Raw genomic sequence first — 13,218 nt, 5'->3', positions numbered from 1 at the left:
TCAGGGTTATTCATAGATTGGTTCTGAGGTTGTCACAGTAACTCATTTTGAAAAATCAAGACAGGTAAAATCAACTTTAGTGTGACCTCTGGCAGCATATCAGCCATGTGAAAACACTTGTTCCACATCTTTTAGCAGGCTGTTTAAAATAGGAAAGAAAATAGTTACAATTAAGGTCAGAAAAATAGAGTTAAATTATTTCCCTTGGGAAAAAGGAAACCATAGTAATAGTATGGAAATGCTATTTATTGTTGTTCTTTGCTTATGTTGCAATTGTTTTACAGATGTGGGCCCTTTCACCGACTGTGTTTGCACTACTGAGTAAAAACCTGATGATTGTTCATGGTGACATAGCAATCCATTTCCCTGCTGTCCAGTATGCAGTACTCTATACCTTATATTCACACTGTTCCAGGTATGAAGATCAAGAATTTGTTAGCATTTTAAGAGCACTAGGATGGACTGATCTGAATAGAATAGATTTGTTGGAGGGATGAATTAAACAGGTTGTTAGAATTAAATTTTTGTCCAAACTTCCCTAATCAGTTTTTGCTTTGAATTACAGGGAGCCTGTATCGCAGCCAAGAGAGCATATCCTAGCTTAAAATTTGGCATTTCATTTTATTTTATTAGAAGTCTTGTGTTTGAATAGAGATAACTGAGGGAGAGCTCTACTCAAAGTAAATAAGGAAAGGTGATTTTTCTGTTTTGCTCACTGAGGTCTAGGAGAGGTAATGAAATGTAAACAGATTTAAACATGTTTTGGACCTCGTTAGTACAAAACCTTGTCACAGGAAGGGGATAACTGCTTTTACTGTTAACTCTACATTTCTTAGATGTTGTGACTTTTCCACCAAAGGTACCAGCCACAGCTGAAACCAGGTTACTGTGTTGCATGGACTGATGTAAACTTGTATCTTTGCTCTTTAAGGCTGAGGATCAAAACAGCTGGATTTTGACATAATGTGGTTACTGTGTTGGTTGTACATTTCCTTTTGCTGTTGGGTATTTGGGTTAATTCTGGTTTATTTGTTGTTGTTATTTTATCCCTCTCCTGCATAATTTAAGGAAGTATCCCTAATCTTGGTGTGGTTTTATGTGTTCTGTTTTTCTTTGCCTTTTCAGGCATGACCATTTCATATCCAGTAGCCTCAGTTCTTCCTCTCCCTCCTTGTTTGACGGAGCAGTTATAAGCACTGTAACCACAGCAACCAAAAAGCATTTTTCAATCATACTAAACCTTTTGGGGCTACTGCTTAAGAAGGATAACATTACTCAAGATACCAGGTAACTAACATTTTCCTATTAATTTGGAGATTTTTTGTTTCTAGTAGAATGCCTTCATTCAGAAACCAGGGTAATTTTCATCTGTAAAACTCAGGGTAAATTTACCTAGTCAGTTGTTTGGCTTTTTGAAACATCTGTAATGAAATACTTGTGGAAAAAGTATCTGCTAATTTTCATTATGCATGAAAACTAGAAGAATTCAAACCATTATAAGATCTATACAGTAAAAGTGGAGTTACCAAACTTCACTGGAAAAAAGTTCTGCTCACTGCAAGTATCCTTTTCTATTAGTGTTAACTGGGAATGCTGGGGGCAGCTTTCATGTTACAAAACCTGTTTAAAAAGTAGTTACAGATCAACATCTGTAACAAAGTAGTTCAAGTTCTAGTGAGAGCTATCTTTCTGTAGCTATAAATGGTGACTAAAACTTCTGTTTTTTGAAGGAAACTACTTATGACATGGGCTTTGGAAGTGGCTGTTCTGATGAAGAAGTCAGAAACATACGCACCATTATTTTCTCTCCCATCTTTTCATAAGTTTTGTAAAGGACTTTTAGCAAACAGTAAGACACAAGACATTTTGACTTATTAACTGTCTTTTACATGGCATGATTGAGTACAGAAGTGACCTTGTCACTCAGCACTGATAGCTGAAGCTACTTAGCTTTATTTACTGTTCAGGGGTGCTTTGGGATTGTATTGCTCAGTAACATCCACTCCTATAATTTTTCTCCAATAAATCCCTACCTATTACTTATATAGCCATTTAATTTTCTTAACGTTTGTGATTGTGCAAATCTACCAAAAATGTCAGTGATGTGCCAAGTCTTACTTGTAAGATGGAACTTTATTTTATCAAAACCATTCCATAATGTCATGTATTGTTTCGGATTGCAGAAGTTGGCAATAGGAATATGAGAATGAATGGTTTCAGTAGCACAGTGTTAACAAGAGCAGTAAGCTCCCAAGGCCAGGAATTGCTAACATGACTTCAGCTTTTTCTTACTGAAATTCGTGTGTTGTGTATAATGCCAGTGTATGAGGATCATAGAAGGATTCATTTGTTAGCTGTTGAACTTTGTGAGAAGAAAAATTAAAGACAGTCTTAAAACCATCACAAGGGCCCATAAGTAACATGTAGCACGGGTGACTTTTTGTCACTAAACATTTACTTGCTGTAGAAAATCAGTCAGAAAAGTGTTGCTTGAAGCCTGTATTGTCTCCTACTAGCTATGCTGTAAAAGTGTCTGTAGGTGCTCAATAGCTTTTTATTTTTTTTCTTTTTTGTCTTCTCTATTCAGCCCTTCTGGAAGATGTGAACATTTGTCTTCAAGCATGTAGTAGCCTCCATGCCCTCTCCTCCTCCCTCCCAGATGACCTTTTACAAAGGTACCTCCACAGAATTCTGTCTGTTGTTGGCATCATGCTGTTAATGGAAAGGTTACCACTTTTTTTTCCTTTGTGATGCAGGTGTGTTGATGTTTGTCGTGTTCAGCTAGTACACAGTGGTGCTCGTGTCAGACAAACTTTTGGAAAGCTTCTGAAGTCAATTCCTTTAGATGTTGTGTTGAGGTAAGTTGCTCAGACTAACTTGAATGCAGTGAATTGTTTTGTTTTTCTTCAGGGATGCTTATCTGAAAAATGATGCCAATTGATTGTCATCATTCTGTCTTAATTTGGAATCAAAAAGCATGAAGTGTCTTGTTATCCCTTCTACTTTGTTACAGGTTTAAGAACAGTAGGTAGTACAAAAATTAATTAAATCATGATTATAATTGCTGCACTTCTTGCAACAAAGATGAATACTTGTAAGGTCTGTGTTCCCCAGAGTGTCAGTATTACTGTGTCCTGCTATTTATCTCCAAGACCTCAACTCTTAAAGCACTTTGTCTTGGTTCCAGAGTATGCTTATTTCCAATTGTTGCATATATTAGATGTGCGTGTAACTTTTTTGCCCACCTTTTTTGGATTTATTGAAGTACATTATAGCATGAGTTGTTATTTGTTTTTTTTTCTTTTCCTCAATCCCTCTTCCTGCAGTAACCGTACCCACACAGAAATACAAGAAATTTCTTTGGCTATAAGAAGTCACATGAGCAAAGCTCCAAGTAATACATTCCACCCACAGGATTTCTCTGATGTCATCAGTTTTATTTTGTATGGAAACTCTCACCGAACTGGGTAAGAACTTTTTTGAAAACTGATACCCATGGGTGTTGAATTTATAGTAAATGATTGCAAGCTACAGTTAGTTTTAAATTTGTAATTAGCTTTACAAATTACATTGCTTTACCTTCAGTCTTCATTTACACATGTCTTGAAGTATTCATAAATATCTTCAAGTACACATCTTTTTGTATATTTGTCTATGTACATTGCTGCTTGGATATAATAATCCTGTGAGAGATGAGTCTGAGGGCAGTAGGGGAAGCGTGTGCAGTATGAACTTGTTACTATGTCAACTCGTGTAAATGTAAGTGATGCTTTCTTTCAGGAAGGATAATTGGTTAGAAAGATTATTCTATAGCTGTCAAAGACTAGATAAGAGAGATCAACCAACCATCCCTCGGAATCTGCTGAAGACTGATGCTGTCCTTTGGCAATGGGCTGTGTGGGAAGCAGCTCAGTTTACTGTTCTGTCAAAGCTACGAACTCCTCTGGGTAGAGCCCAAGATACATTTCAAACAATTGAAGGTAATATGAAAAATGTACTTTATTTTCAGGGGATTTTTTTTTTTTTTGTAAGCTTGTGCAGCTAAGAGCTTCATGTCAGGACAAGAAGTGCAATGGCTTTATTTTTCAGTGATTATAGGTTTTTAGCATGTTTCAGACACATCAAGAGATGTAACAGCAGAAGAGCAGTTGCATGATTGCCATTAACTTTTGAGATGCTTATACTTCAACATTGCTATACATTGCCACATTTCAATAAAATACTATCTGATAACATTTTTCCCTTGTTTTGCTAAAACATGTAGGTATTATTAGGAGTCTTGCAGCCCATACATTAAACCCTGACCAAGATGTTAGCCAGTGGACTACTGCAGACAATGATGAAGGACACAGCAGCAACCAGCTTAGGCTTGTTCTTCTTCTGCAGTATCTGGAGAACTTGGAAAAATTGATGTACAATGCCTATGAAGGATGTGCCAATGCCCTTACCTCTCCACCCAAGGTTTGTCTGTCTTAGGGTGATGACCTGAAACAGTCTATTGAATGAGCAGTGTTTTCAGTGTTGTTCAGGTCTTCGCTGTGGAACTTCAGAACAATTTCTCAAAGTTTGAGACTCTTAGTTTGTCTGGCTTTGGCTGGGTCTGTGAATGTGTGAAAGCAGGTTTTATTTCTGGACTGTCAGCTTATAGAGTGGTGCAAATCTGTAACATCCCTATTTTGTAGCACTCACTCATTTGTAGATTGTCAGCAGTCCTGTTATGAAGTAACAAAAATATCTGGGGCTTTAATTTGCTTTTTTGAAGAATGTAACAATTATTTATAAACAACATAACCTTTGGTGTAGTTCCAGCTGCAAAACACTCTTTACTGTTAAAATAAGATGTTTAATTACCAGACTTTGACATGACAGCACTATGTAATTAATAGTGAGTTTACTGCAAGATTTGTAGCTTGGCAGTATGCCTGGCCAGTTGTGTGCTGTGCATGAATGGAGTGAGCGATGCAGAATTTGGTTTCTTCATCTCTCTTCAATTGAAAACACAACTGGAGAAGAGAAACAGTTCCTTACTTGGATTGTTAGAAATTGTTAAATACTTTATGTAACTCTTTTGATTCATGCAGATTGGTGTTGTAAAACTTCTCTTTTCTGCCTTTAAAGGTTATCAGGACGTTCTTTTACACCAATCGCCAGACATGCCAAGATTGGCTAACACGGATTAGACTTTCCATCATGAGAGTTGGATTGCTGGCTGGCCAGCCTGCTGTGACAGTCAGGCATGGGTTTGATTTACTCACAGAAATGAAAACTAATAATAGTATCTCTCAGGTACTCTCTTTTCAAACTCTCTATATAGATTATTGCAAAAATATTCCCACCTCATTCTAAAATAATAAAGCTTAGGCAGTCAGTAACTATTAAACCAACGGGTCTGTAAAAGATTGTTATTTAAAGCCACATTTTAAACTTGTGTATTGTCAGACTTTTGTGGTGAAGTGATACTGTACATTGTAGGTTAGGGTGTGCTGTATACATATCATCAAATACTGCACATAAATGAATCTTACAGTTTGATCTAAGAGCTTTCTTTCTAAGTGGAAGGTTCTGATTAAACCTCATGAAACTTCTGTTGTATGAGGCCTTCCCAGTCTTGTGGCAGTGTAGTGTGTGAGTGGGAAGGGGATGTATTGCAAGGGTATCCTTCCTCTACAAGGAATTAGCAGCTAAGTACAGTGGTGGGATGCGTGGATAATGTGGTCAAGCCTTCTTAAAGGGTGCACAGTTTCTTCAGTGCATGACTTGATTTGCTTAAATATTTTATCAGAGGAGCTTGGATAGATATTTATTGCTGCCTGCTTCTTTGTGAATTCTCATATTTACACAGATTTAGACCATCTAGTGGTGGCTGACTACTGACCTTTAGGCTGTGGATTCATAATGGGTGCATATGCAGAGCGCTTCACTTGTAGATGCATATAATGAAATACTGCTTTACCCTTTCCAAGTATTTAACCTTCTATGTGGTATAGCTCTTATTTTGTATTATATTTGTTAAAGCTTTTGGTTTCATTTTAGGGAAATGAATTGGAAGTGACAATTATGATGCTGGTAGAAGCATTATGTGAACTTCACTGTCCTGAAGCTATTCAGGGTATTGCTGTCTGGTCTTCTGCAGTAGTTGGGAAGAGTCTTGCTTGGATCAATTCTGTAGCTCAACAAGCAGAAGGGCGGTAAGTTTGCTCAGCTAACTGGATGGTACAAGCTAGGACTTTTTTTTTCCTTCTTAGTCCTAGTCCTGCCTTTTAAAATTGTGAATCAAGGCTACTGATTTAAGTTCCATGCTAATTAAACTCCTTGTGTCTTTCAGAGATACTTAATGCAGCCAGCACTTTTAGATATTACAACTTTTCATTTTCACTAAATGACCAAGATTTGAATAGAATATAAAGAGTGTTCCTACAGTGGGTTTTTTCTTTATTTTTTTTTTATACACAGCAACATCATGATCATATTATATTCAATTGTCCATTAATTTAAATATATTCAATGAAGTTTCTGACCAGTGGCGTGATCTGATTTACCTGCCACAGTTTGCAGAGAGAGGGACTCCAAGGGAGACATGCTTTGCAGTTTAGTTCAGCTTTGAAAAAGTGGCTTCACATCTATTGAAGTAGAATCTTTGGCTGCAGATAGCAATAAGTGGGTCAATGTTCCAGACAGGGTATGCCTTAATTTTAGTGTTTTCATCTTCTTAAAGGAATGCACCCTTTCTGCTGTGCGAAATGAAAAAGGGACACTTTTCATTATTGATCTGCTGTGTAAAAGGTTTTGAACCAACCAAAACCCTGATGCTTCATGTTTGTAATGATCTTTTTTTACCATTTATGAAAGATTTCTTAAAATAACATGCAGCTTTGTACTATGTGAGAAATTTAAGATGTGAATTGTTGACCTAGACCCAGTTTTACAATCCTCTGTTAAATGCTCTGTAGTTAATCAGCATTCAGCTTTACTCATTCAGACAAAAAAAGTGTTACAGTTGAATGTAAAACTTCTTTATCTCCTTCACTCTGTACTTGGTTTGCAGTTGTCATTAAAACCTGAATGGAAAAGCTTTTATACTATGCTATAGCCTGGAAATTCAGCTGCTGAACTTGTATTCTATGCTAATTGCTTTCTTTTGTTGAAGGTGACATGTGAGCTTTGAGTCTTGTGGTTAAAAAAAAAAAAAAAAACCAAACAAACATTTGAAATAGTCTGCTTACCAAAACCCAGAGCTGGTTCTGTAAAATACTGACTGAAATATTAAATCATCTTTTAAGGTTTGAAAAAGCAACTGCGGAATACCAGGAGCACCTGTGCTCCATGACAGGAGTGGATTGCTGCATAACAGGCTTTGACAAAAATGTTCTCAAGCTGGCCAATTCAAACAGCGTGAATAATGCCAGCCCAAAGCATTCCTTGAATGGTCAGTATGTATTATTTTCTTTTGCAGAGAAATACAATTTTGTAACTGTATGGAGAGAATATTCAGTGATGTAGCCATGGTAGTAATATTTAATTCTTAAACCTGAAAACCTGTTTCTGCCTGCAATTAAATTGAACCACTTAATGCTATTGAAACCAATGTCATGTGTAGATAGGAGGCTTTGCAGTACTGAGGTCTAGCTGAATGAAACTAAAAATAATAGGTCAAATATGAAATTTAATTCTGAATTATTTTTTTCATCATAAATAGCCTCAAGTTATGATATGATTGTATCATCAATGCACTAGTTGCTGAGAGTTTTTAACTACTGAGACTTTGCTGCTGTATTCTGTTTCATCTCTGAAAAGAAAGCTTCTTTGTTCCTAATTTAGTTCTTCTGTTTTCCTGCCTTGATGGTTGTTTACAGATGCAGGCTAAATTTTTTCAAAACCTCATTTGAAAAGGTTCAGTTTGTTTGTTTGTTTTTTCTTGTTAAAAAGACCCCAAAAAACATAAGTGGAAGAAGACTACTGTCCGTGTTGACATATTTGATTGTTTCTCTTCGCAAAAGACATAGATATAGCAATTCTGTTACTCAAATGTAATTTGAAAATATTTAAGCATAAGTATATATTTAAATACATATACTATTTTCTCATTTCACAGGGGAAACTAGAAAAACTGTTCTGACTAAGCCCAGTGACTCTTCCCCTGAAGTGATAAACTACTTGGGTAACAAAGCATGTGAATGTTACATTTCCATTGCTGACTGGGCTGCTGTTCAGGAGTGGCAAAATATGGTCCATGACTTGAAGAAAAGTAATAGTAATACCTCAATCAATCTGAAAGCAGATTTTAACTACATAAAGTAAGGATATCATTAATTTTTTCAACAGTACCTTAGAGGCCAATATCTTAAGTGAAATATTGAAGTTTTAATTAATTTTGGAAAGTGAGTATCGTTGAATTAGAGGCATAATGAGAAGAAAGTTGTATTCTTGGGAGGGGCAAAACTTGGCCATGGTATTTGCTAGCCATATAGACAAGTAAAGAGGTTACATCATTCCAAATAGTTATTGTGGCTTTCTGACTGCTGAGGTTTCTTAATATTCAGTTAAAATACCTTGTCATTGGAAGTAAAAGATACTGAGTTTATTCTACTTCTACTAGCAGACGGTGTGTCCTCTCAGAAACTTCGTAGTAAAAAATACAATGCCTGTCAGTGCTACAGTTCTTTAAAAAGATTGTAATTAATTTATGTGAAGTAAAAAGTATGTGAAGGACATGGTCTTGACTGCTTAGTTTTTATTTTTTTTAAATGGAATTTAGAGCTGCAGTTTATGCATTTGTTCCCTAACCCCTGATATTTGTCTGGTTCAGAAAAAAAATTTGTGACATTGAATTAGTCCATCAAGTTTTAAAGGTCTTTTCTGTTTTGTTAGACAACTTGATTACTTTCTATTTCTGTACTATTGTGGTGAACATAATAAAATCCTTTTGGCTGAAATTTCTTGACCTGAAAATAAAAGCATAGAAGGAAGCTTTGAAATAAAATCTTGCAGGTCTGAAAAGGTGACTACTCCTGTCAGAGAAAGGGACAATTCTTTTTCTTGTTGTGGTAACTCAGTGTTGTGCATTCCATTAGGAGAGTAAGTGCTTGTTATGAAGGTGCCAGTGTGTCATTTTGGAGTGTTCATGGGTTGGTACTAAACCCCACAGTGCTTCTGGTAAACATCACCACTGCTTGCTGTACTATTGCAGAGGTCTGATTGATTTGACTGGTTTGACTTAGTTTTTTTTTCATCCACATAATTACTGGGAGCAAGACACTTTATCATCAGAAAACTCTTGTAAAGAGCTTCCAAGAATGCATAGCACTTTAGTTGTGCTGCTCGTGGGCAGGCTGCATTAATGAGGATCAAAATAATTCAGCAAAAAAGGGGAGTTTTCATATGCTGAATACTTTTCTAATGGAGATACTTAGATAATCCCTTTTTGATACTTTTCCCTTCTGTATTCTGAGCCATCAAGCCTCTTAACCTTTCAGTGTCTTTTTTTTTTTTTTTTGGTGTAGCTCTGTAGAAGTCTAGAATGTCCAAAGTGTTTCCTATAGAAAAAAGGCCAACAAATCAACCAACAGTTCAATGTGCTGGTTCAGGCTGTTAAACAATGTAAATTTGTGTAATCTGTGACCTGCACAACATTCCAGTCTTTCTGGAGTTTTGATCTCATAAACAGAAGAGTTGAGACCATGGCCTCATGAAATTCTGCCCCCAAAATGACTTTCCTGTGCATGTCAGGGGAGAAAGGTTTTGACTTTTGTCTTTAAACTCTTTCAAAGTCAAACTTTACTTCCTGGTTATGGTGGAAGAGCACTATATATAGTGTGATGATAATATGATCACCTTGGTAGCTGGAGAGTTTTGTTTTCCTTTGATACTGACTTTACCCACTTAGTGTACTTCTATTGCCTTTTATTGAGCTATGTGAGAATGGCGATTTTTTGATTAGAATTTGTCCTAAGAGCTCTGTAGGATTTTGAGTTAGGCTTGAGTCTTTCTCTTTTGCTGTATAAGATATTTAGCAACTGGAATGAAGTAAGAAATGTGAATATAAAACTGTAAACATTGAATTGCAGGTCTTTGAGCAGCTTTGAGTCTGGACAACTCACTGAATGCACTGAACAACTAGAATTATTACCAGGAGAGAATATCAACCTACTTGCAGGGGGATCCAAAGAAAAAATAGGTATAAATGCATAAGTTAACATTACTTCAAATACATGAGTAAATATTTCTCCATGTATCTGTCTGTCATTTACAGACTGAAACTTCTGAATGCAGTTTGCTGTGTTCAGTGGACAGACCATAACCTTTATGAACTGAGCTCCAAAATGATGGGCAGTGGTCAGTCTAAATGTTGCTACAAGTGGTATTTTCTGGAGTTACTGTGTTTGTTTATAAGTAATCCATCATCAGTTTTTAATTTGAATACCTATATATTTTTAAAGTTTTTTTTCCAAACTTCCTTACTCTCAAAAATGCATTCTCAGTCGATAACATTGGGCAGTTCTGGTTGGTTTCAATTGTTTAATCTCCATAGACATGAAGAAGCTCCTTCCTAATATGCTAAGTCCTGATCCGAGAGAACTTCAAAAAGCAGTTGAAGTGCAGCTTTTAAGAAGTTCAGTGTGTTTGGCAACAGCTGTAAACCATGGGGAACAGGAGCAAAAGTGGCAGTCAATATCTGAGTAAGTTGGAATGTGCTGTGAGTTAATGCAATATTCTGTGAAAAAACTGGTCTGCTTTCTTAAAACTTCCTTTTTGAAAAGCATGCTCTGTTTCATACTTCAGCAGCTGTGGAAGTTTGCTACCAGTTTTAGCCATTGTGAGTTAAGAGCTTACTGAGGAAAACTAAAGTGATGTTTAAGTTGGAGCTCTGATGTTCTTTGAGTTAATTAAGTGCTGCTTCTGTCAGTTTAATAATCAATTGTCATATTGCAATTCGTGTGTGAGACTAAGATTTTCCCATTATCTCTTTGAAGATCTTGAATTTGGTTTGTCTTTGATTATTTTGATACCACTGTTTACTTTTAAAGTCTAGGTAACCAATTTGACTGCTCGGCTTCTTCTGTTTCAGAAATGTTATTAAGTACTTAAAGCAAACCTCACGAATTGCTATTGGACCTTTAAGACTTTCAACACTCACTGTGTCTCAGTCTTTACCAGTGTTGAGCACTCTTCAGTTGTATTGTTCTTCTGCTTTGGAAAACACTGTATCCAACAGGCTGACATCAGAGGTATGTCTGTGTTTAAAACTGAAGCTGGAGTATCTCCATGTCATCAAGTATTGAATGTAGAACATGTTTATTGGTTTGAACATAGTTAATCATGCTGTAAAAAGCTACCACTCCCCCTTTATTTATTTATTTTTTTTAATTACAACATGCTTTGACCCAAGTTTTTGGTGTGGTTATTTTCTTTTTTAATTTACATCTGAGTTGGATTTGTTCTATGCTTTTAAGTATGCCACTTAGAGTGTTGTAAAGTTCTATTGGTGGTCACTTTTTAGAGAAGTGTCTATTTCTTCTCTGCATTGTGACACTTCATTCCTACAACAGACATGTAATTTACTTTTAAAAGGGTCTTTAAAATATTGATCAAAACCAAATGACTTCAGCTATTAAAAACTCAATGCCAAACTTAAACCAACATAAATGAGCTAGTTCTGATTTCTAGTGATGTTGTTTAGAGAACAGTCCTGTTTGATTCTGAGCTGTGTTATCTTCTAAAAAACGAAGCACGTCATTCTAGAGTTGTATAAAGAATGTTTGTGTTGTGTTAGTTACCAACAGAGAAGTTATTAATAACAAAGAAGAACTTTTTCTCTGCACTAAAATGGCCTTTGGTTTTAATAAATAGAAATACATTTTAGTGAAGGTGTCTGTCCATACAGCTATGCAACTTCTGTGCCTCTTTCAGGACTGTCTTATACCTCTCTTCAATGATGCTTTGAGGTCATGCAAACAACATGATGTAAGGCCATGGATGCATGCACTGAGGTACACAGTGTACCAGAATCAGTTGATGGAAAAACTTAAAGGTATATAAGCTTTCATTTTAGTGTTGTGAAAGGTAAACTCTGAACTTGAACCTAAGTCTTCTACTGAAGGCTCTATTTTTTTCTGTTATTTGGATGAATTACTTTTAAAAGCCAAGTTTTAGTTATTCAGGTGTCTTGCTTTACAGTTATAGCTCAGTGGTCTCAATTGTGACTGTAATGCAGACAGTTTTAAAAAAAAAGAAAATTATGCTGAAATGCTTGGCAGCTCTATATTCACTATTCACTTTACTTGCTCATCTATTCATACTTTAAGTGCTTTCACTTTTGAGCACTTCAGCACTATCAATAACTGGTCTTCTGAAAAACAGTCACAAAAGCCATTTCAATGTGGAGTATGATAAAAGGTACTGGGAGAAAAACCAGAGAAGTAGATTTCTTAGTAGTTAAGAAGAATGCTTATAGTGAAAATTACTCTTTTTGCTCAGCAGATAATCTATGGATGTATTTTTTGGGGGGTCAGGTGGGGTATATAAATGTTCTAAGCAGAAATGAAGTCATCTAAATTTCTGAAGGAGGCGTTAGGAAATAAGAAAGAGCTGAGCAGTATTTTTTTTTTTTTCCTGAGGGCAGAAATTATTTGTATAACCCAGGTGCAACATTGTTTATTCAGTGATTTTTGTTTACAATGCCTTCCTTTCTTCTTCAGAACCAACAGTCCCAATTAAAAGCCATCTAATGGAGCTGGGCTTAACAGCAGCGAAGTTTGCACGGAAGCGAGGAAATATCGCCCTGGCTACGCGGCTGCTCGCCCAGTGCAGCCAAGTTCAGCTGGGGAAAACCACCACTGCACAAGACTTAGTCCAGCACTTTAAGAAACTGTCTGCACCAGGTCAGACAGATGAAAAATGGGGTCCTGAACTTGATATTGAGAAAACAAAATTATTATACACAGCAGGTGAGTATTTGCTAATTATGCTGTAGATACTTGAGCTTTTTGTCCTTATGACCAGACAAATGCCCCTGACCTTGAAGAAATCATAGTAGGACAGGATCACTGGGAACTCATTTCATCATGTTAGCTGTTGTCTCAGTCTGAAGGTGTTTTCACAAGTCTTTTCTTTCTTGCAATTCTTTTATTTCAAAAGGTAATACTTTTTGTAAAAACAGATTGTTGAATCAATAGCTGAATATACTGATTCTCAGAGGAAGTATTGTGAATCACGTTAACA

The 13,218-nt window shown here is 36.2% G+C and overlaps 1 protein-coding gene across 1 annotated transcript in view; it reads left to right on the top strand.

Annotated features, from left to right (window-relative positions):
* SMG1 (SMG1 nonsense mediated mRNA decay associated PI3K related kinase) overlaps window positions 1–13,218 on the top strand; it is a 63,019-nt gene that overhangs the window by 26,182 nt on the left and 23,619 nt on the right. The window contains exons 14-30 of the mRNA XM_054391142.1: window positions 285–415; window positions 1,126–1,287; window positions 1,731–1,849; window positions 2,588–2,675; window positions 2,757–2,858; window positions 3,327–3,467; window positions 3,781–3,980; window positions 4,265–4,461; window positions 5,119–5,286; window positions 6,034–6,188; window positions 7,281–7,426; window positions 8,093–8,294; window positions 10,065–10,174; window positions 10,529–10,676; window positions 11,066–11,225; window positions 11,908–12,028; window positions 12,696–12,944. Coding sequence (XP_054247117.1) covers window positions 285–415; window positions 1,126–1,287; window positions 1,731–1,849; window positions 2,588–2,675; window positions 2,757–2,858; window positions 3,327–3,467; window positions 3,781–3,980; window positions 4,265–4,461; window positions 5,119–5,286; window positions 6,034–6,188; window positions 7,281–7,426; window positions 8,093–8,294; window positions 10,065–10,174; window positions 10,529–10,676; window positions 11,066–11,225; window positions 11,908–12,028; window positions 12,696–12,944 — 2,599 coding nt within the window. The remainder of the gene's footprint in view (window positions 1–284; window positions 416–1,125; window positions 1,288–1,730; window positions 1,850–2,587; window positions 2,676–2,756; window positions 2,859–3,326; window positions 3,468–3,780; window positions 3,981–4,264; window positions 4,462–5,118; window positions 5,287–6,033; window positions 6,189–7,280; window positions 7,427–8,092; window positions 8,295–10,064; window positions 10,175–10,528; window positions 10,677–11,065; window positions 11,226–11,907; window positions 12,029–12,695; window positions 12,945–13,218) is intronic.

Source organism: Indicator indicator, chromosome 22 (assembly GCF_027791375.1).
Source record: "Indicator indicator isolate 239-I01 chromosome 22, UM_Iind_1.1, whole genome shotgun sequence".
Lineage (NCBI taxonomy): Eukaryota > Metazoa > Chordata > Aves > Piciformes > Indicatoridae > Indicator > Indicator indicator.
The sequence above is the reverse complement of the archived record's forward strand: the minus strand, read 5'-3'. Positions and strand labels throughout refer to the sequence as shown.